General features: G+C 39.3%; 1 protein-coding gene across 2 annotated transcripts in view; it reads left to right on the top strand.

Annotated features, from left to right (window-relative positions):
• Positions 1-21,057, top strand: part of PCSK5 (proprotein convertase subtilisin/kexin type 5) — a 251,454-nt gene that overhangs the window by 71,758 nt on the left and 158,639 nt on the right. For both annotated transcript variants that reach the window (XM_040539991.1, XM_040539992.1), the window contains exons 4-5: positions 1,671-1,814; positions 4,078-4,154. In XM_040539991.1, the coding sequence (XP_040395925.1) occupies positions 1,671-1,814; positions 4,078-4,154 (221 nt within the window). The remainder of the gene's footprint in view (positions 1-1,670; positions 1,815-4,077; positions 4,155-21,057) is intronic.

The following is a 21,057-nucleotide window of genomic DNA, read 5'->3' as shown; positions in this document are numbered from 1 at the left end:
TTCAGTAACACTTTTTAAAAGCACAAAGGCACCTGGAAACATCACATGCTTTTGATGTTGCTGTTTGTACATTAGAAAGGCCGACGTGTACAACTGTTACATTCAGTGTACAGATGGCAAGTTTAGACTGTAGTTAATTCCATAAATCCAGCAGTGTGAACATTTCCAAGCAGTACACAGAACAAAAGCATTAAGCCAGGCCTGTACATTCCTTGGAACAGCGCCCTGAAAGTCTTCAAGTGCCTTTGTGTGTGGATGGATAGACAGATAGACAGGCATGCAGGCAGGTGGATGTTTGCATGCGCAAGGAAAAGACAGCAACGGAGACTGTATGCTGTATGTATGTGTATATCGTACCTAATAATGCAGTTTTGATTTAGTAACAGCAAACGACCACTCTTAAATCCAATGTTTTTTTATGAAAGTGCAGGGGGAGGGAGGAAAAGGGAGACAAAGGAGGAAAAGTAGAATGTGATAGCAACCTGATGTCAGTTTGCATGTTAGCCTGTAGTGCGCTCATGTTCAGGAGGAAAGGATTGGGCCAGCTCAAGGTGAAGTGCATCCCCCTGGATGTGTTCATACTGCTTACGATTTGTGGGGCGCCAAAATGTCAGGCTGAGATTAGAGCACAAGGCCATGGAGCAGGGAGTGAGTGCCAAGCACACTCGCATGGATGCTGTTGCTAAGATACAAGTTTCAGGGTCAGTCTCTGTTTTCCTTCCTTCCTCCCACCCTTTGCTTTTCCCCTCTTATTTGTGCCCATTGCTCTGCCTGAGCCTGGAAGGGGCTACAGGAAGGGGAGCTGATGGGCCTGCTTCACCAGGGACAGCTCTGCCTGCGGGCCAGAGCTGCTGGTGGGGCAGATGGACACCCGTGGGTTGCGTCTCACTGCCACGGCACGCCAGATCTCTTCATGTGATCTGGGTGTATTTGTGTCAAGGAAAGAAGAGGCTTTTGGTTTTAAAGTACCCTAAACTTTTCTTTTCTCCAGACGTGGACGCACTGAAAGCTGTATCACAGACTGCTCTCCGTCTAACTATCTGCAATTCTTCAGACACCTTCAGCTGCAAGTTTTTCACTTTTTTGGTTACAGGTTCTTAACTGCTGCTCATCTCCTGCTGATACTGCACAAAACGTGCCAAAAACCTTCTTTTGTAGATAGAATTGAATCAGGATTACTTTCCAGACATTCTGTCAAGAAATTATGCAGCACATAAGCTCCAAAAAGCAGTACTTGTTTTCGTGGCCATTTCTGTACAGGCTTTTGTCTCCTTTTATCCACATATGGTTTGTTTTTCTGAAAAAATTCAAATAATTCAAATGTACATTTCAAATAAGGGCACTTAACAGTCAGGAATAGTCATTTTATTTTATACACAGATCCTAGTGGTTTATTGCGGTTGGTTGCTTCCTTTTTCTATTGCTTAGCATGAAAAGTAATCTGAGAAGAAAAAAATAACAGGCCAAACAATTTTCATACAATTTGACGTTTCTTTTTTAATTATTCATTTCTTTCTAAATGAAGGTGTTGATCTTGTATAGTTGCTATTCAAATCAATATGCTTGTGCTAATTTAAATGATAATGTTGATGTAAGTAGGATAATATCTCAACCCCATACTGCTCACTAATCTGCAACATCCAACATTTTATCTCCTCTTCTCTCCACAGCACTGCAGTGATAACACCCATCATTGCCAATCAGATATGAATATAGTAGGTGCTTGGAAGAGAGGTTACACTGGAAAAAATGTTGTGGTCACCATCTTGGACGACGGCATTGAAAGAAACCATCCAGACTTGATGCAGAATTATGTGAGTGTTTGCTAGAGTCTGATTTGCTGCTGCATTATTACAGTGCAATAAATTTGCTGCCCCTAGAAACATGGAGGGAGGGAGGAGGGAAGGAAGAAGATTCATACAAGGGTTTCCTCAAATTGGAAGGAAAATAGATGGATTTTGGTAATCTGTATTCTTTTAGTTAAGACTATATTCAGCCAGAATGTCTTTAATATCTAGATGCCTCGTGTAGCTGAGTCCTGCATTTCTGAAGAACTGGGACCAATAAACAGATATTTTTTCCTCTTCCCCATAATTATTTTACTTAATATCTTCACACTTTCAGAACTTAAGGAATGGAAATATCCCGCTTTTCAGTTAATGTGAGCAGCTGAAGTCTGTTTTCGACAAATACATTTAGCTAGCAAGACAGTAGCTCTTGTCTCGAAGGCTGTAATGTTAGATGTATTGTTCTATGTGTTTATTTTTAAAGCTAATTATCTTATTGCTGGAAATAATATTAAAGGAAAAGGTTATAACTCAATTAAAAAGAGGTGTAGAATATTTTGTGGTCTTTATAATAAGTCTCTCTAAACTCCAGTGAGCCCCTTCCCAGTTTGCAATAAGAGGAGATCAGGAGATCTGTGTCCTTTGTTTACCATGTCTGGTATTTCATGTCCCCTCAGAAGGTTTCTTTTTGCTTGTGGTTCATCATGTTTAATTGATTGTTTTAATATACCTTGGAAGGACTGCATAATGTGAAGAGAAGCTGCTTTTCTAGTGGGTGACTTCTTGAGTTTGTCTCTGAGCTTAAAGCTGCTCAGAGTGTCAGAACCATGCTTTGCTGGGGTGATTTTTCCTGAGTTTCAGGAATAGGCATTACCCAAAAGCACAAGACCTTGGCAACCTTATTATTTCTCTGAAATGACGTGTGTGAGCTGAATATTCACACAAGATAAGGAAACAAACAAATACAGATGTGTTGAGTATAACCAGTGAAGATGACCAGCACAAGGCATGCATATACCTTTAGTCCTGTTAGGGTCATAGGCCTTGTAAAAAAACTCTCAACACAGGCTTTTTTCCAGGTAGCATACCATCTTGACAAAACATTTAAGACATGAAGGCAACAATAATATCATTAATAACCCATCAAAAGTTACAGTCTTGTCCACAGTTTAAAGCCATTTATTTTAAATTAGCCACACTTACATCCATATCCTTCCCCATGCTGCACATGGAACTCAGATCTGAAATACATGAGGACTGCATAAATAGAAGTGACAGGCTGTTGCCCTATTTGTCAGTATGTGATTGATCCTAATGCATGCCACATCTTTCCCTTTAATCTTTAAAGTTTTTTAAACAAACCAAATATTTTACCCCCTCATTGAATGACCCAGATTGTCACTTCATCCCAGTACTGTCCTTCCACTGAATTTAAAGCAGCCATTTATTCCCTTACCACCTCCTCTCTTTTTCCTCATGCCAAGAAGGAATTCCCCCAAAGCAGTACGCATTGCTTGTTTGATGACAAATGCCTTCTATATGTCAGATTATTGCTGGTGTGGCTGCAGAAAAGGAATATTTGAGGTGGATGTGGTAACTGGTTTTGAAAAAAGAAGAGATTAAAAAGAACTGCTTGCCATGTCAACACACTGCATGCTACCACATGGATTAATGGAAGCCATACAAACCATCAGCTATTTACTCTATAAACTATTTTCAGCTGTAAGAATCTTGGTAAAATTTGAAGTAGATATGTATTTGAAGTAGAAATATATTCGAAACAGTTACACTCCCAAACAAGTAGGAATTCAATGTATGTTGCATTTCAAGCTGTATTTTTTTAACAAATATGCTTAAGAAAATTATATTGTTTCCTGAAACTGACTGGAAATTCAGTCATCATCCTGCAGATAACTTTTCTTGAATCTTGAAACGTTTAACGAAATCCCAGTTTTGAAAATGAACTCTCTTAAGTTCCAAAAGTTTCTTAGAAGGAATGTAATTTTTTGGTTTAATGAAACAGAACTTTCTGTTTCCTCTATGCAACTGAACTATGGCTTTTCAGAGCATTCATTATTCTCTTCCCTTTTCCAAAGATTAAATAAAATCTGTAAATCCCATAATTATTAAATATATAATCCTTTCCTAAGAAAATGCAATCATCATAAAACCACAGGAATGTTAGTTAACCTAATTACTCTCTTGTAGAAACCTGCTGAAGAATGTATAGGCTACATGACTCAATGACTAATTAATGAGAAACTGGTTTTATTTCTCCTGTTGGCTACAGGATTCTCAGGCCAGTTTTGATGTCAATGGAAATGATTTTGACCCTATGCCTCGATATGATGCCAGCAACGAGAACAAGTAAGGCACTATGACACTCATGACACTTTCAATCTAGTTCCTCCAGTAGAGCATACAAGTTCTGCTGTGAAAGCCAGGAAAACTTGAATCCTCATAAGGCAGCATGATTTGTATTTAAATCTTTGTGAAATATGTATTTATGTCCCTTCTATGCACACTGCATGACGCTTACTCTTTGAATGCATTTGGAGCAATCCAAAACCACATAAAAATTAGTCTGAGAGTTCTGGGTGTGTGAAATGAACCATTTTCAGTCCTTTTGGGATGCAGAATATAAGGTGGTGACTCTTACCTTTCTTAGATACTACTTCAATGAGTTATTGGCAGGTTGTTAAGTGTGACAACTGTCTTGGCTTCTGACTTCCTTGAACTTCATAGACTTTGTGTTTTGAAGAAGAAAAAAAAAAAGTTAATGGTGATTTAACTTTCTAACATTTTCTAATATTTTCAGTCTTAACCTCATGGAGATTTTACACATAGAAGTTTGCTAGAAACCATATAAACGCAGGAACAGCAATTCTGCCTAGTTATGATATCTGTGTCATGTGACTGGCTGAATATATCTGCATGAGTGATATGTTTCTCCTTCAGAGCACTTCCTGGTATTTGTCACTCTAGCTCTGCTCTTCGGATGTTCTATTGTGAAGTCTTGGGGACAAACTCACAGGGAGACCTGAGCTCAGGAAGGGGGCCACCATTCCGTCCCCATAGGTGTTTCTGAGTGCAGTTGGTAAAGTTGTTTTACTAGGTACTTGTGCTGTTATTTCACCCAGCAGGCAGGTCAGTACCACACAGCTGCTTGCTCACTCTCTCAGGGTGGGATGGGGGAGAGAATTGGAAAGGTAAAAGTGAGAGAACTCATGGGTTGGGATGAAGATAGTTCACTAGGCAAATCAAAAGCCGAGCACACAGGCAAAGTCTAACAAGGAATTCATTTGCTGCTTCATTGACAGACAGGTGTTCAGCCACATCCAAGAATACAGGGCTCAGCATGCATAATGGCTTCTTGGGAAGACAAACGCCATCACTCCCAATGCCCCCCCTTTCCTTCTTCTTTACCCCGTCTTTTATTAATGCGCACGATGTCATATGATATGGGATATCCCTGTGGTCAGTCTGGGCCAGCTGTCCTGGCTGTGTCCCCTTCCACCTCCTGTTGCATTCCCAGTCTCTTCGGTGGCAAGGCAGCACGAGAAGCAGAAAAATGTTTGACTCTGTGCAAGCACTGCTCTGCAACAACTGAAAACATCAGTGTGTTAGCACCATTTTCATCAAAAATCCAAAACACAGTATCAAACAAGCCTCTGTGAAGAAAATTACTGCTGTCACAACCAAAGCCATGACAACTTGGCATAAAGAAATGCCTTTCTGTGGAATTGCATGTATTAGAGGAAGGGGATTCTAGTAGTCAGCATGCTGTCTGTGCATATTGGTTTCTTGAGGTCTGGGGGTTCTTTATTGTGGAAAGCATTTAATATTACCTGCCTACAGAAGAGAGAATACAAGAGGTGAAACTTTGTTCTTTACAGAAGTCAAATGCTTTTGCATACATTTTGTTTTGTTTTGTTTTGTTTTTGTTTGTTTTTGTTTTTCTTTTCCCCTGCAATCCCACAAACTTTTTCCAGAAGAATACAGCAGGTGTGAGCTAACTCACTGGGAGTCAACAGAAAACTTAGCCTTGGCTTGACTAGAGGAAGCAATTGGAGCAACCCTGGACCACATTTTGATGGGAGATTGCTCTTCTGGTCAATATAGGAGGGAAAATATATAAACATGCTGAACAACAGGACCCTATTACGCATAGCTGCCAGTTACATATACATGCACTCATCTTACAGTGAGTCTCAAGGACCTGTCATAGCTACTTTCATTATATGAAATAATTATGAAAACTAAGGCAAATTCTGCTGAATACTTGCTTGGTTAGTCAGCCTGATCCTTTCTGGTAGGCTGAGATATGAAATATGTGAGGATCTAACTCTTTAAAAAACATATAAATAAATATACATATATACATGACTAGAAATCCTGTTTAGCATAAAAAATATTATGTTGGTATTAATCTGAATAGTAATAATAGTTTATTTATTTGGGACTGCAATCAGCATCTGTTCTTATTCAGTTGTTCTTATTTGATGCTGTTTGCTTATTGCCAAATATTTTTGTGTAGAAACAAGTACATGCAAGAACTGTTTCTTCCCCTTTTGCCCCTTAGGCATATCTTTCTCGTCCTATTTTCATACAGAGTCTCAGTTTACTGAATCGTATCTGCCTCTTCTTCACTAGAAATCTCCTGAAGCAAGAGTACCATGAGAGAATATATAGATAAATTCAGTAACACCCTTTGCTTTGAAATGTGTAAACATTCTGCACGTGTAGACTAGTTTAAGTTTATGCAAGGAAGAAAACACTGATGTAGAACAAATGGTAGAAAGACCCAGTAGCTGTATTGACTCAGTTAAGTTAGTGACAAACCAAAGATTTCAGAACCAGATGGTTGTAATGAAAATGCTCATGCTACATCGAAGTTTTTAGGACATATCCTGAAGATGCACATTCATTGAAACAGAGGAATTAATAAAAAAGTCTATAAATTCTTGCTCTTTCAAAAGCTTTTTTTTTTTTTTTTTTTAATTGAGGAATTTCATGTGCTGTTATTATTTTAGCCTTAGAGAGGCCTGTCTTTGGTGTCAAAAAGTTAGAATCAGAATCAGCAAATGTGCTATAAATGTTTTGGTAGGTAATAAAAGAAGTCTTTGTTTTGGTGTATGATAAGTCTGAGGACTGCCAACAAGGTTTTTAAGCATGTGAGTCACCTTAAAATAGAGTATGAACATAAGACTGTAAACTGTTTGCAGCACAGGGCCTGTAGGCATTGTGACTCATTTTGCTGCAACAATTAATTTGTGTGGCTGACCACTTCAGCATCAGCCCTAGCTTTGAACTGGTTGTCTGAATTATGGACCCATACAAAGATGCTGGAAGAGCAAAACTGTGGCTACATGGTCACCTCAATTGGCTGGTGACCTCTACTCCTTACTTTGTGTTCGTTCATTCCTCCTCTCTTTCCCAAATCATCATGTAGTTCTCCAGAGTAAGGAACTAATCAAGATGAAAATTGTGCTAGCAACAACAAATTTCATTTTCAGCCAGGTCAAGCAGGTACCTCATTCAGCTCAGCCTGAGGTCAGAGGAGAACTAGACAGGCACAAATGGGGAAAATGAAGCATGGCCTGAACTTCTCACTGTAAAGGCCAGGTTTACTGAGATAAGATGACAGTATGACAGTGCCCCAAACAGCTACAACTGTTGTCCACAGAACTGACTGTGATGGGTGGGCAGTTGCTGGCAGTAGCTTCCAAGGAGTTTTGAGAAAAGATGTGACAGTCAGTCTGACACTCAGCTGAGTTGCCAGTTTGCATCACAGCACATCCCTCTCTACTGCTGGCCTCATCCCGTACAAACACACTCTGGGGACTCACCCTGGCTCATCTACGTGATGATGCTCGTGTCCCCAGAGCTGAAATATGGTGAGGGTGGACTCAGAGGTCTCCCAGTTCAGGTGCCTTTTCAGGGATTCACCATCTTTGGCACTGCAAGCAGTGACATGATCTCCAGCTGGGAGTCACAGATGAATCTTCTCAGTTAGCTAAGTACCAAAGCCATCACTAGCATATCCAAAGCATCACAAAGCATATCCAGAGAAGAAAGGCTGCTTTCTGTATTGTTGTTAGAGTTTTATATGTAAAATAACACTGGGCAGATTATTTCTCCTAGGAATGAAGGATTTGAATTTTCTGACCCTACGTCTCAGGTGAAAGCACTCAGACCCTAGGTTCTGAGGTGAGATGTGATGGTGGGAGGGCAGACACTGCACTTCATCAGCCTTTTCAGGACCCACGGGTGTCAGTGTAGAATCCGCTGCTGGACACAGAGGTGACATAGAACATGCTTTCAGTATAAGGTTACTTGGCTGCCTAACTGCTTAGAGACTCAGTATTTCTAATTATCAGATACACTTAGCCTGGAAAGCAGCACCTAATTACCTTCAGCTTGTGGGTCTGTTGATCCTTCCCTAATTCCCACCGAACCCAGCAAAAATTAGATATCTACATAGGCAATGAAAAGCCCTGATAGGTGCCTGTCTATATTTTTAGGTGTCTAAAGTGTCTTTAGATATCAGGACAGGAATTCTGCTTATCCAGTGTATGTGGTCATTTGGCACTAGGTATCTCAAGTTGTGCCTGGAAGTTGAGGTAACCACAACCAGGGAGCATTCTGAAAGCCATACTTTGCAAAGACTTTGCAATGTGCAGGATCAATTCAGTTGATTCCTGCCTCCTGCTATAGCAACTGAATAACATTGCGTAATGGACATTTGTGTCTTCCAGTAAAGGTGGGGACATACAAATGCACTATCATATCATGAAATGGTCTAGTTTATTCTGTTTCATTTTGTAACCCAACTTTAAGGGATGGAATGATAGAGTAAAAAGTTCTGTAAAGAATAAGCAGGTGTCTCTGGGCAGCATTGCACGGAGCTGTACGCATTGGGGTACTGGGTCTGTTTGTTAGCTTTTTACTTTTAATTAGTAGTGAATGCTTTCTGTTGCCAAGGCTTATTAGTGAGGAAAATGGAATGAGAAAAAAATAACTGAGGCTTTATGAAGAGACTGTTGATAACCAGAGTGGCACTTTCCGAAATTTTTTTTTTTTTTTTTTTTAAGTTTTAAGTTTTAAGTTAAATCTTCTATTAGCTAAAGAGAATAGGAGGCTAGAAAGAAACATTAGATTAATCTTTCAAGGCTTGTAGTCAAAATCAGGGTGGGACGATAGTTTCTTTAACTACTATGGTATGTAGGAGTACTGCCAGAAGTTTACTTTGGTTTCTACAAATTGGCAGCAAATCATGAAGCTTGTAAATGGTACAGGCCTATACTAGAACTTCCTTTTGCTCAGAGGCTAGAGACAGCAGTCAGCTGTGGATGAAGTCATTCCTGCTATGCAAAGTGTCTTGTTTTGGTTTACTGCTGAGTACTGCTGCTTAATTCTTTTTTATGTTATCCCACCACTACCTTTAAACACCTATGTTAAAAAAAAACAAACACTGCACATTGCTAGTCACAGGTCCTTGAACAGAAAGCAGATGGGCTCACTGAAATTGTAGAATGCCCACTCTGCAGCTACAGAAAGAAAACAGAAATTTTCATAGCATTAAAATGCTTTGTTATTTTGACCAAAAAAAAAAAAAAAGTGTTTTTCATGAGAAATTTCTCATGCTGATATTTTAGAGCTTAGGTCTTGCTCTACTAACAGGACTTTCTAAAACAGGACTTTTTTAAAAACTCCAGTAAATAATACCAGTTGGCTTTGATGCAGTTTGTATTAAACTTAGGTAAGAAAGAGTAAAAGTAAGCTGTCATTTCTGTTCTGGATTCACTGAGTCAGTCTTTTGAATGCCTCTTCAGCATTTTTCAGCAGTGGAGCCCATTACATAAATAACATGTTAAAATAACCTTCTCAATGATTTTTTAATGAGTATAAGACACTGGGAGACAGCAATTTTTGCTGTTCGAAAATTATAAGAAACACAAGCTACTCCTTGATTTACCTGATGTACTATTCTCTAAACTTTGCAGTATGCAGACAGCTTTACATCTTACCTCACAATAGCAAAAAATTAATGAGTTTCAGTCCTGCTTGTTCCAGCATATTGACATTGTTTTTCAGTGGCAGACCAATACATCCATTCCAATTCATTACTGCTTTCTTCTCCCAGTCACATCAATGAATGTAGTTGCTCAATAAAATGCCAAAGGCTTAATTTTATTCCAGCAGTGGCAAGCTGATAGTTTATACCAGCTGCTTATGTGAAAGACCTGTAGTACCTCCTAAGTCATTTAATCAGAAAGGACACTAGATATTAGACAGGCAGATCAGCTTCTGTTGTCCCCTGGATGGTCAATAAAGTAGAAGTAAAAAGCTTCATTGATTGCTGTGACACTCTTCAGAGCAGGTGTCTGAAGAGCACAGTCAAACATGGGGAGCCTGACGTCTCTCACGGTTGGTTGGAAAGATCATCTCAAAAAAGGTTCCTCTCATAGCAGTGTAATAGCAAAGGGTGCTGACAAGTGGGGGTACCTGTCTGTACGGTTTATACACTGATTGCCAGTATGCAGCTGTTACTATTGTTTTGCACTGACTGTACCATGTGTTGAAGTCAAAACATGGGGAAAGAGGGGAAACTAAGTGGTACTGAGAAGCACTGCTGCACCGTCTTGTGCTCAGTTTTTTGTGTGAAAAAATAAAAAATAAAAAAAATAAGGCCGCTGTCGAATGACTAGTCACAACAACAGAAGAGACTTCAGCAAAGGCTTAGACTAGTCACTGTTTTTTTTTTTCGCTTGTGCCTGCTCAAGTCTTTCAAGCACTGAACTGCAGTTCAGTGTGAACCAAGGTTCACACCTACAGGTAAGGCCTGGAAAACCCAGTGTTTAAGGTGTGCAAAGAGGCTGAACTCTGGATAATTTGGAACAATGCATCATCTCTCAGGATAGGGCTGAGGATTTCAGAGAGAAACTCCAGTCTGCTGTTTTTGTGTACTGTGATTCTTCAACTTGACTTTCTCACGCAGCCTCTAGAGGCTTAAAACCCAAAGGATTCATGATAGTATCATCTGACAGAATGTCTTCTGTCCAATTACAGCAAAGCATCACTGATAACAGATAAATCTTCCTCAAAAAGGAGGTGATTTAGAGTATTACCACATGGTAATGCGGTACTGCTCACAGAATCGCAGAGTCATAGAATATCCTGAGTAGGAAGAGACCTACGAGGATCATCAAGTCCAACTTCTGGCTCCACACAGGTCTACCCAAAAATCAAACCATGTCTGAGGGCGTTGTCCAAATGCCTCTTGAAGGCCCACAGGCTCGATGCTGTGACCACTGCCCTGGGAAGCTTGTCCCGGTGCCTGACCACCCTCTTGGTGAAGAACCTGCAAGTCTTGCACAAGTTTGAGGTTGGCTGGGAGCTAAGTCTCACATTAAAGACAACTGGCCCCAAAATGGAGCCCTGCAGAACTTCACTAGTGAGTGGCAATCAGCCTGATGTATCCCCATTAACTCTAACCCTTTGAGGCCAACCCATCAGCCAATTTTTCATAGCCATCATATTATGCGTTTGTCTAGCTGTATGATGCATATTTTGTCCAGAAGGATACTGTGAGAAACAGTATCATACACTTCGCTGAAATCCAGAAACATTGCATCAGCTCACTTCCCGTGGTCAACTAGGCTGGATGACCTTGTCATAAAAAGAAATTAAGTTCATTAAGCAGGACCTTTCTTTCGTGAACCTGTGTTGGCTATGACCAATGATTCCATTGTACTTAGGTGTTTTTCAGTAGCTCCCAGAATAATTTTCTCCATAATTTTACAAGGCGTTGAAGTGAGACTGACGGACCTTTAATTACCAGGGTCTTCTTTCTTGCTCTTCTTGAAAATTGGAACATTTGCCAGCTTCCAGGCAACTGGGACCCCCCCAGATTCCCAAGACCATTGAAAAATAATTGAGGGAGTTTCCGCGATGACATCAGCCAGCTCTGGGAGGAATCCCATTGTGCCCCGTAGACTTCTGTGCATCCAGCTGGGGCAGGAAATCTTGGTGGGAGTTTCAAGTACCAAAGACTGTGTCAGGTATCTAGTATCTAAATATGCACTGTCACTGCTTATTTAATGGATATCAGTCAGGATTTTCAGGAAAGTGCAGATTTTTGATTTTTTTTTTTCCCATGAATTGGTGAAGTATTCATTTGTGAAGCCAATACAGAGGCTGATGGTATAGAAGCTACAGTCAGAGCTTGCAGTCCTGCTACATCATGTTTTGGTTTTAAACTCACTACCCTTATGACCAATATACTATTGCACTCCAATTTTAGCAGATGTTAATGATGAAGTAGAGTTCAATCCGTGTCAGCTTATAGTGAGATTTGACAAATTTTACAAGGAGAAGTGGTTGTGATTCATCAGCTAGCCTCCAAGTTAATTATGATCTAGTGACCCAACCAAATGCCTAGGGGCATCATGCAGCATGAAGATCATGAGATATTAGATCTGTGTTGCTTGCCAGTTGCCATTGTTAAAGGTCCCAGTGTAGTAATTGTAGGAATAAGTGAGGTAAACATTGTCTTAACACTCAGCTTGCAGAATCATGCTGTTCTGAAGTAGGCTTACTTTACAGATTCATTTGGAGCACATTTTTCTTCCCTTCCTGTTCTAACTGTTGTTTGGAGTCCCTGTATGCTGTTACAAAATGAACAGTCCTGTCATTTAGACGGCCATACTTGAGAGGTAACCTTCATGCATCTTTTGTTTTCCTCAGATGAGGACTGAGAAACTTGATGCACATCTGAAAACTTTCTGGAGAAAACTTACTTTCCTTAAATGAAAAATGTTGTATAAATGAATTCCCATTTTTCTTTTAATCTATACCAGGTTTTTTAACAAAAATCAAAGTTCAATGGGAATGCCAACTGTTCACAGAAGAAAATATTCATCCTTTTCCATTACCTTGGTATAGGTTGCTGAGCGGTATTTCTCATCACATAACTGGTGTTTGAAGAGCAGTGCTGTTCCTTTTCAGAATGTGTAAGACTCTCGTGATCTCAAAAGTTCAACCACGACTCTACAGGAAAGCCTTTTTCCTGTTTCTAATTATTGAAGTACCAGACAACGAGCTCACAAATAAAATGACATTCTGAATCATTATGCAATTCCTTCTACTTCTTGTATGTAAATAATTGATAGCAATGAGTCAGGTCTTCCATTTCATTTCGAAGTCAACAATAGGAAGGATATAAGCTTTCATATTTGTTGTATTTCTGATGCTCTCTTTTCTGAATTTTACAAAGAGTTAGAATGGACTTTTTGTTGTGTTATGTTTTCTTTTGTTTTACAGAAGGTCTTTTTCCTGGAGTTGGTATTTCCTCTAAGTATGTGTCTAGATTTTGAGGTTTTGAACTTTGGAGGAGAGAGTCCGGTAGACAAGTTTTGATTCACTAAAATCACTAAAAGTTTCAGGTTGCATGCATTTGCACATTAGAGGTCTACAACCAAGCAGAATTTGAGAGCAAAACCACATTTCTTTGTGTTGTCCCCTTTTCACATTGTAGTTATCAGAGAAAGTTGAAGAGTGAATCTGTATTGTGTGTATGGTAATTGGTTTTGCCAGCTAACTTCACAATAGTCAGCTCAGTCAGGAGCAGTGCAAAACGTGGTTCATTGAGACTTCTCAGCCAGCATGTACAAAAACAAAATATAGGATTGATTCCCCTTTTAATACTTGTGGCATTAAAAGCAAACCTCTAATTACAAGTTTGATAAAGCAATTTTGAATCCAGTGTCAAAAGCTTTTTAACTCAAGCTTTTTTTTTTTTTTTTTTTCTAAATAATATGCTTTTAAAAGATGAGCTCTTCAAAGTTATGCTATAAGGAAATGTCTTAATGGATTTAATAGATGTTTTTGTAAGACATTTTCAGGGTAAAACTTTCAGATGTAGCTTTTTATTGCAAATGAAAAAGTATGCATCTGTGAAGGTTTATTGCTGTAGGCAGGTTTTTTATTTCTAGCTTTGTTTTACATTACTGTGATTTTGTAATTTTTCTTAAAGATACAGTCAAATTACTACGTTTGACACTTTAAGCAAAGTGAGATAGATCTCTTGAAAGCGAGATACTGTTTTTTCCCGAAGGAAGGCAATCGAGGTAGAGAATTTCAGATGCGGAAGTAAAGAAACTGGTATCCGTCACAAATGCAGACTGCTGGGATACATACTAAAGAAGTTAACCTGCTTTGAAAATTATTTGTATTGCTATAAAGTGCTAAAGCTTCATCAAATCTCTGATTTTATTAAACTGTGGTACAGGCCATGGCCTGTTTACTTCTCTAGCATGTGGGATGGCATGTCTGGTGGATAGAGGTCAAAGAGTACCACAGAGAAGATAATGAGAAGGTATGTTTTACATTTCTTTTCAGCCCAGACTTGCTTCCTTGCACTATTCTTAATGTTGTATAAACATGAGATGAACAGCCACTAACTTGTTTCCCACCCTAGTGAATGTGTGAGAATTAGCCTTATTGCTCCAAACCCTGTTTTCCAATTAGGAGCAAACCTTGCTCCTGATGAATCAGAGGGTCTCACTTAAAAAAAAAAAAAAAAAAAAAAAAAAAAAAAAAGTGGGGTTTGAATTAAACAAATTTTTGACAATTGCAAATATAGACAACTCTAAAGAGAAATGGGAGAAAGGTGTTGTCCATTTAGAGCACAACATCATCAAATGGAATGTAGTATTAAGCACAGTACATATTGAAATTGCAGTCAGAATTCAAAATAAGTGGGAATTATATTTCTAAGCTGGAATTTAGTGGAGAACTAGAGTTATAAAATATTAACTTCTTCAAACTGTTGTCACACTGCAAAAGCAGTCTTCCACAATTACAAATGGAGTATGCAAAATGGGTAAGAGCTGTCCATGTCCTGCCTGCACATCACTGTATTGTTCCTTTGTGAAAACATGAATATCTGTCAATAGCTTCCTTGCATGAAACAATAAATATCCTTTTTCCCCAAAAGCATTGCCCCAAACTGCTATTCATTGGCTCGATGGACTGCTTGTGCTGCAAAGCATGCCTAAACTGAAACTTCAGATCTGCATTCTTGTATCCATCAGATTTTTGTAATTTCTGTTTGTATGTGATTTCAGTAGAACTGATGCTGCATATTTTAGATATTTTTTCTGTTATTTGTTTTTTCATTAACCAGAAATGATAGGGCTTTAATGTGGAGGCTTTTAGGTAAAAGAAGATAGGTCTAGTACCCAAGATATTTCCAGCTGCTACATATCTCTGTCAGTTTGTATCATAGAATCATAGAATGGTTTAGGTTGGAACATCTTCCACTAGACTACATTGCTCAAAGCCCCATCAAACCTTGCCTTGAACACGTCCAGGGATGGGACATTTGCATCTTCTCTGGGCAACCTGTTCCAGTGCCTCACCACCCTCTCAGTGAAGAATTTCTTCCTCATATCTAGTCTAAATCTCCCCTCTTTTAGTTTAAAACCATTACACCTTGTCCTGTCACTATACTCCTTGACAAAATGTCCTTCCCCATCTTTCCTGTAGGCCCTCCATAAGTACTGAAAGGCTGCTATAAGGTCTCCCTAAAGCCTAATCATCTCCAGACTGAACAACCCCAACTCTCTCAGCCTTTCTTCATAGGAATGGAGCTCCACTGTGTGATCATCCTTGTGGCCCTTCTCTGGACACACTCCAAAAGGTCCATGTCCTTCTTGTGCTGGGGGCCCCAGAGCTGAACACAGTACTCTAGGTGGGGTCTCAAGAGGATGAAAACCATGAATCAGGATAAATAGTGCCTTACAATATAATGTTATACAGAAGCTTGTGAAACAGAAGATGTGGAACTATAAAATAACTAAGTACAGAATGTACAGAGAAGGCTCACAGCCCCAAATTTAAGGTGATAAAGAGCAAAGGCATTAGTGTTACATTGTTTTAGCCATGGCAGTCCAGGAATGTTGGCAGTCCTGAAAAAAAGGTTTATTTTGGCTTATTTTTCCTAGTTATACCAGGTTGTACTGGGTCTGGATGGGACAGTTATTTTTCTCCATAGCAGCTACTATGCTGTTGTGCTGTAGATCTGTGACCAAAACCGTGTTGGTAACTAACCCGTGTTTTAGCTACTTCTGAGCAGTGCTTGGGCAGCATCAAGGTTTTTGTTTCCTACTGTGCCACCTTGAGCAAGGAGGCTGGAGTGTGGGAGAAGCTTGCAGAGGGACCAATTGACCAAAGGGCTGAACTGTGACATATAATACCATGTTCAGCAGTAAAACTTGGTGGGGCAGGTGTGTTTTTCCAAAGTAGCTGTTGCTCAGAGACTGGCTGAGCACTGGTCTGCAGGTGGGAGGTGGTGAATGACTGCCTTTGCATCACATTTTTTCCCCCCCTCTTTATTTATGAATTTATCTTTATTTCAACTCACAAGTTTTCCTGCTTTTGCCCTTTTATTTCTCTCCCTCAGCCCAATGCGGGGGAGTTAGCAAGGGACCGGATGAGGGCTTAACTGCCTGCCGTAGTCAACCCACCACTCAGGTTTCTAATAAAAGGTATTTTTTTTTACTTTTACCTGTACATTTTGTTCTATCCAAAAAGGATTTAAAAAATTAAATTGAGACTTAGAAAATAACAGAATGTTCTGCTTTAGAAGTAACAAGTAACCTGCCTAACAAGCACAAAAATTTGTTCATGAGTCCCTTTTTACCTCTCTCCTATAGTCATTTCTTCCACATACACCTGTGCACATGTAATTTTGAGAGCACACATGATATTTTTTTTTAATAATTTAGGGGGAAAAAAAAGCAACAACAATGAAAAACCAGTGTCTACTGCAAAATGACCAAAATACCGTGATACGATTTATAAAAAGCGACAAGTTTTCTTGCCATGCGAGTGATGTTCATTGAAGTCTTTTTATCAGGATATTACTGTTAATACTTAAACCTTAATTAATGTACTAGAATCAGGAGTAATTTTAATAGCTTTGGATGGATCTGTTATGGTCACAGACATCTGAATCATTATCTCTGTGGGCCTGACTTCATGGTGAAGCTGACAACAAGATTTGTGATGAGTTTACTCACTGCTTACGAAGATGTGTTCATGTATAAGGATCTCACACTCCAGAGGAGTACCCACACACAGAGCTGTCATGGAGCTGCTGATTCCACCATTGCTGGGCTGATCTCTCAGTCCCTGAAGGCACCATGTAGGTGACACCTGAAGCAGTGGAAGTGACTGGAAGAAGTGTGGGCTAATGCAGGTGGAAAACAACTGGAAAAAAAGATAGAAAAAAATATTTACTTCTTAACTCATATCATTTCAGGTATTGCATATAGCAACAGCAGATACACTTGACAGAAATTTCTGATATCTGCAGAGGTCAGATATGCTATGACACTTCAAGCTAGGAGACTTGGCTCAGTCCCAGAGCTATGATATCATGAACATAATGATGGAAACCTGATAACCTGATGGAAAGAGTCCTGTGACTGGTGTGTTATAACGGATGTCAGAAAGGATAGGCAGGGAAGGCAAAGCAGGGGGACAGGAAAGGTGGTTCTGTAAGTAATGGAGGGTCTCAGCTGAATGGAGCTTGCAGTTAGCTGTTGCAGTGACACGGTTGAGAGCTTCTGGGTCAGGATTAAGGGACAAGCAAACAAAGTGGATGTTGTTGTAGGAGTCTACTATAGACCGAATGGCCAGGATGACAACACTGATGAAATGTTCTTTAAGGAACTAAGAGATACGTGTAGATCAGCTGTCCTTGTCCTTATGAGTGCCTTCAGCTTGCCAGACATGAACTGGGAGTACCACACAGCTGACTACAAACAGATCCAGGAGATTCCTAAACCACCTTGATGATGACTTCTTGGTACAAGTACTAAGGGAGCCAATTAGGACAGGTACCCTCCTAGATCTGCTGCTTGTGAACAGAGAGGAGGTGAAGTAGTGATTGGTGGCCATATTGGTCATAGTGACCTTGAAGTAGTCAAGTTTAAAATCCTTGGTGACAGGAGGAAAAGTGCCACCAAAACTTCAGTCCTGAATTTGGGGACAGCAGACTTCAGACCACTCAGAGAACTGGGTAGTAACGTCCCCTGGGAAATCGCTTTTGAAGGCATTGGGTTCCATCAGTGCTTGTCAATTTTTAAGTGCCATCTCTTAAGAGCACAGGAACAGGTGGTTCCAAAATGTCCAAAGTCAAGCAGGTGGGGCAGAAGGTTGGCTTGGCTGAGCAGGGATCTTCTAGAGTTTAGTCAGAGAGAGAAATATGGCCACTGGAAGTGAGGTTGGGTGACATGGGAAGCCTACAGAGATTGTGTTTGCCATTGTAGGGGAAAAAAATTGTGCAGCCAAGCCTAAATAAGAGTTGAAGCTGGACAGTACTGTGGGGGACAATAAAAAGGGCTTTACTAAATATGTTAACAGCAAATGCAGGAACAGAGGTAACGTTGCTCCTTTACTTGATGAGGATGGTCACCTCACAAACATAGGGACATAGACAAAGCAGATGTTTAAAAATGACTTCTTTGCGTCTGTCTTCAACTCCAGTGATGGGTCCTGGGTTGGAGGACCATGACTGCAGGAACGATAAGCTCCCAGACAACCTCAAACTTGTGCAAGACTTGCAGGTTCTTTACCGAGAGGGTGGTTGGACACTGGAACAAGCTCCCCAGGGCAGTGGTCACTGCACTGAGCCTGCCGGACTTCAAGAAGTGTTTGGACAACACTCTTAGAAAACTTATGACCAAATCTGCTGACAATCCCCTGAAAATCTTAGAAATCAGCTTGCCAACTATAAGATCAAACCAAAGAAAAACACTAACCAGATGAATTCAATCACTTTAAATTCATCTTTGTTTCTTTATGCACCATTCAGTTGCAATGTACAGTCTTTTAATTTACAGGGCAGATTTCTACTGTGCATTTGTCTGGAGCAACACATTCCTCCTTCTCTCTACCTTACACACAGATTGCTGGGTTATGCAGGAATGCTGAAAAAATATAGTCTGAATTTTTATTCCTGGCTTTGTAAAGTGCTTTGTTTACAGTGCTTTGTTTGTTCTGAAAATCATCATTATTAAGCCGCAGCTGTTCTAGTAGAGGTATTCTTTCTAGTTTCATATTTGCAAGATATAATCTTTTAACATCTTGGTACTTCTTCAGTAGAATGAGAATAGTAGTATTTTCTTATATCAAACAGTGTGACTTTTTAAATTGTAAGACTGCAGGCTTTATGCTAAGTTGTTGAAATGTTAGCAGCTGGGAAGCACATTTGCAGTTTTTAGTTAATCACCTTTTTTCTTAAGCTCAAAAAATAGATGACAGACAGCTTCACCTGCATTCTTCTCATCCAAAGGTCTTCTTTGTACCTACTGTATAGATAGCATAGTATATCTAGTACACAGGTATCCTTCTCAAGGACAAGCATGTTCACTCTAGGTGGTATGTTTGGAAGTTTCAGCAGAGAATTTCCAGCAAGCTTTACTCTTTGTGTCTATGACCATGTTTTTTAAGGCTAATATCTTAGATAAATATGGGTGGATTTTCCTAGGAATAGCAAATGCACTTCCTAGCCAAAAATACTCATTGCGTCAGTATTCCAGTTCTTACTCTGAAGCTTTAAAATAATAATAATAATAATAATATATCATCAACTTTACATAGCCAAATACCCAGAAGCATTGGTAGCAGTTCATTAACGAAACTTAGTAAATAAACCTGCAGCTTAAGTTAAGTTAATAGGGAGCATTCATAAAGCATACCAAGAGTTTCTGATTTGTGTAAAGTAATATTGGGAATGACACTAACTTCCTTTGCAATCTGAGGCCTTGTCCTAAATTAGGATTAATTCTAGACTCGAAAAACACTAACAAAACCTTAAACTATGCTCATTATTCATATAGTTGCATGAAAAAAAATAGTATAAAGACTTGTTTTGAAGTCTCATCTGTTAAATGTATTTATTCTAGGTTGAAATATTTGATTCTTGTAATTAACAAGGATTAATTAAAATGATATAAAACATTTTTAAAATGCTGTAATAATCTGTCTGCAAAAGTTTTTACTTGTTTGTTAAATCATGTTTAATTTTACATTGTTCCAGTTAAATCAGTGCAATTTTAAAGTAAAATTGGTATTGATGAAGCAACACATCTGCTAACAACATTGAAAAATATATCTAGTGATTTTTTGAGGTTTCCTGTTGAGACACATTTATTTTCAGTCACCTTTTATGAAGACAAATGGATGTTTCTGATTTTGGTTGTTTATTTAATTGGTTGGGTATTTTTGTATTTTCAGTTGTCACATCTGTGTAGTGCATTGACTTTGGAAATTACAAGATTATCTCTGCATCACATTTTTTTTTTCAAACATTTAAAACTCTTTTGCACAGAGATAAGAAGTGGAAAGAAAAAGAGAGGGTGCCTCAGGGGCACCTGCTGAGGTTATTTTCTACTCAGCTGGGACGTGTAAATATCCCACCAGCATTTCTTTGATGTGAGGAAGCATTGTTTTGCAGACTTAAACCTGACTAAAGAATAATTAAAACTTCAGAGGGCATTGCATTGGTTGTGGCATTGGAGTATGAACTGTTAGAGACATTGTTTCTGCTACAGTTTCCATGTTTAGGATTTATTGTATGATCATTTCCATAGGTAGTTCTATCATTCTCCAGGTATTACTCTCTCCTTGTAACCTCAGGGGTTCAGCAACATCTCACAAGTGCTTCTCTGAGAGACAGTTTGGTGTAGATAAAGGAGACATGAAGGTCATCTGGCCCATGTTTTTCCTGTGTCCCTACCCTCTGCTTTCCAGCAATTACTCCTGTCAAGCATCTAATTGCTCAGTCTTCAAGATCAGAGCCACACTGCTATGAGAGCACAACATGCCCAAAACTTAACACTTCAAGCACATTTCATAATTTCTCCATAGGACATTATAGTTTATACTTATGGCAACAGCTGAGGCAAGAGAACAGTCCTCCGTAGTTGTGCATATACTCAGAGTGCTTGTGTTAAGATAGCAGAGGATCAAAAGTAAGTTTTCTCGGCACAGAAGTGATGCTAAAGCAGGTAATTTCTTGGTAAACAATGGGCTAGATAACAGCAGTTTTCCAAGAAAGAAGTTTTTATCTCCCAGCTCATTGGATGATAAGCTTACAGATAAGCTTGCATTATCTGTGTGCTGAAACTGAACTGAAAAATGAGATACATATGTAGGAGCTGCTATCAACTGCTCCTTAATAGATTACCTAAGGTGT

This window comes from Cygnus olor, chromosome Z (assembly GCF_009769625.2).
Source record: "Cygnus olor isolate bCygOlo1 chromosome Z, bCygOlo1.pri.v2, whole genome shotgun sequence".
NCBI lineage: Eukaryota > Metazoa > Chordata > Aves > Anseriformes > Anatidae > Cygnus > Cygnus olor.
Note: the sequence above shows the minus strand (reverse complement) of the source record. Positions and strands in the feature narration are given on the sequence as shown.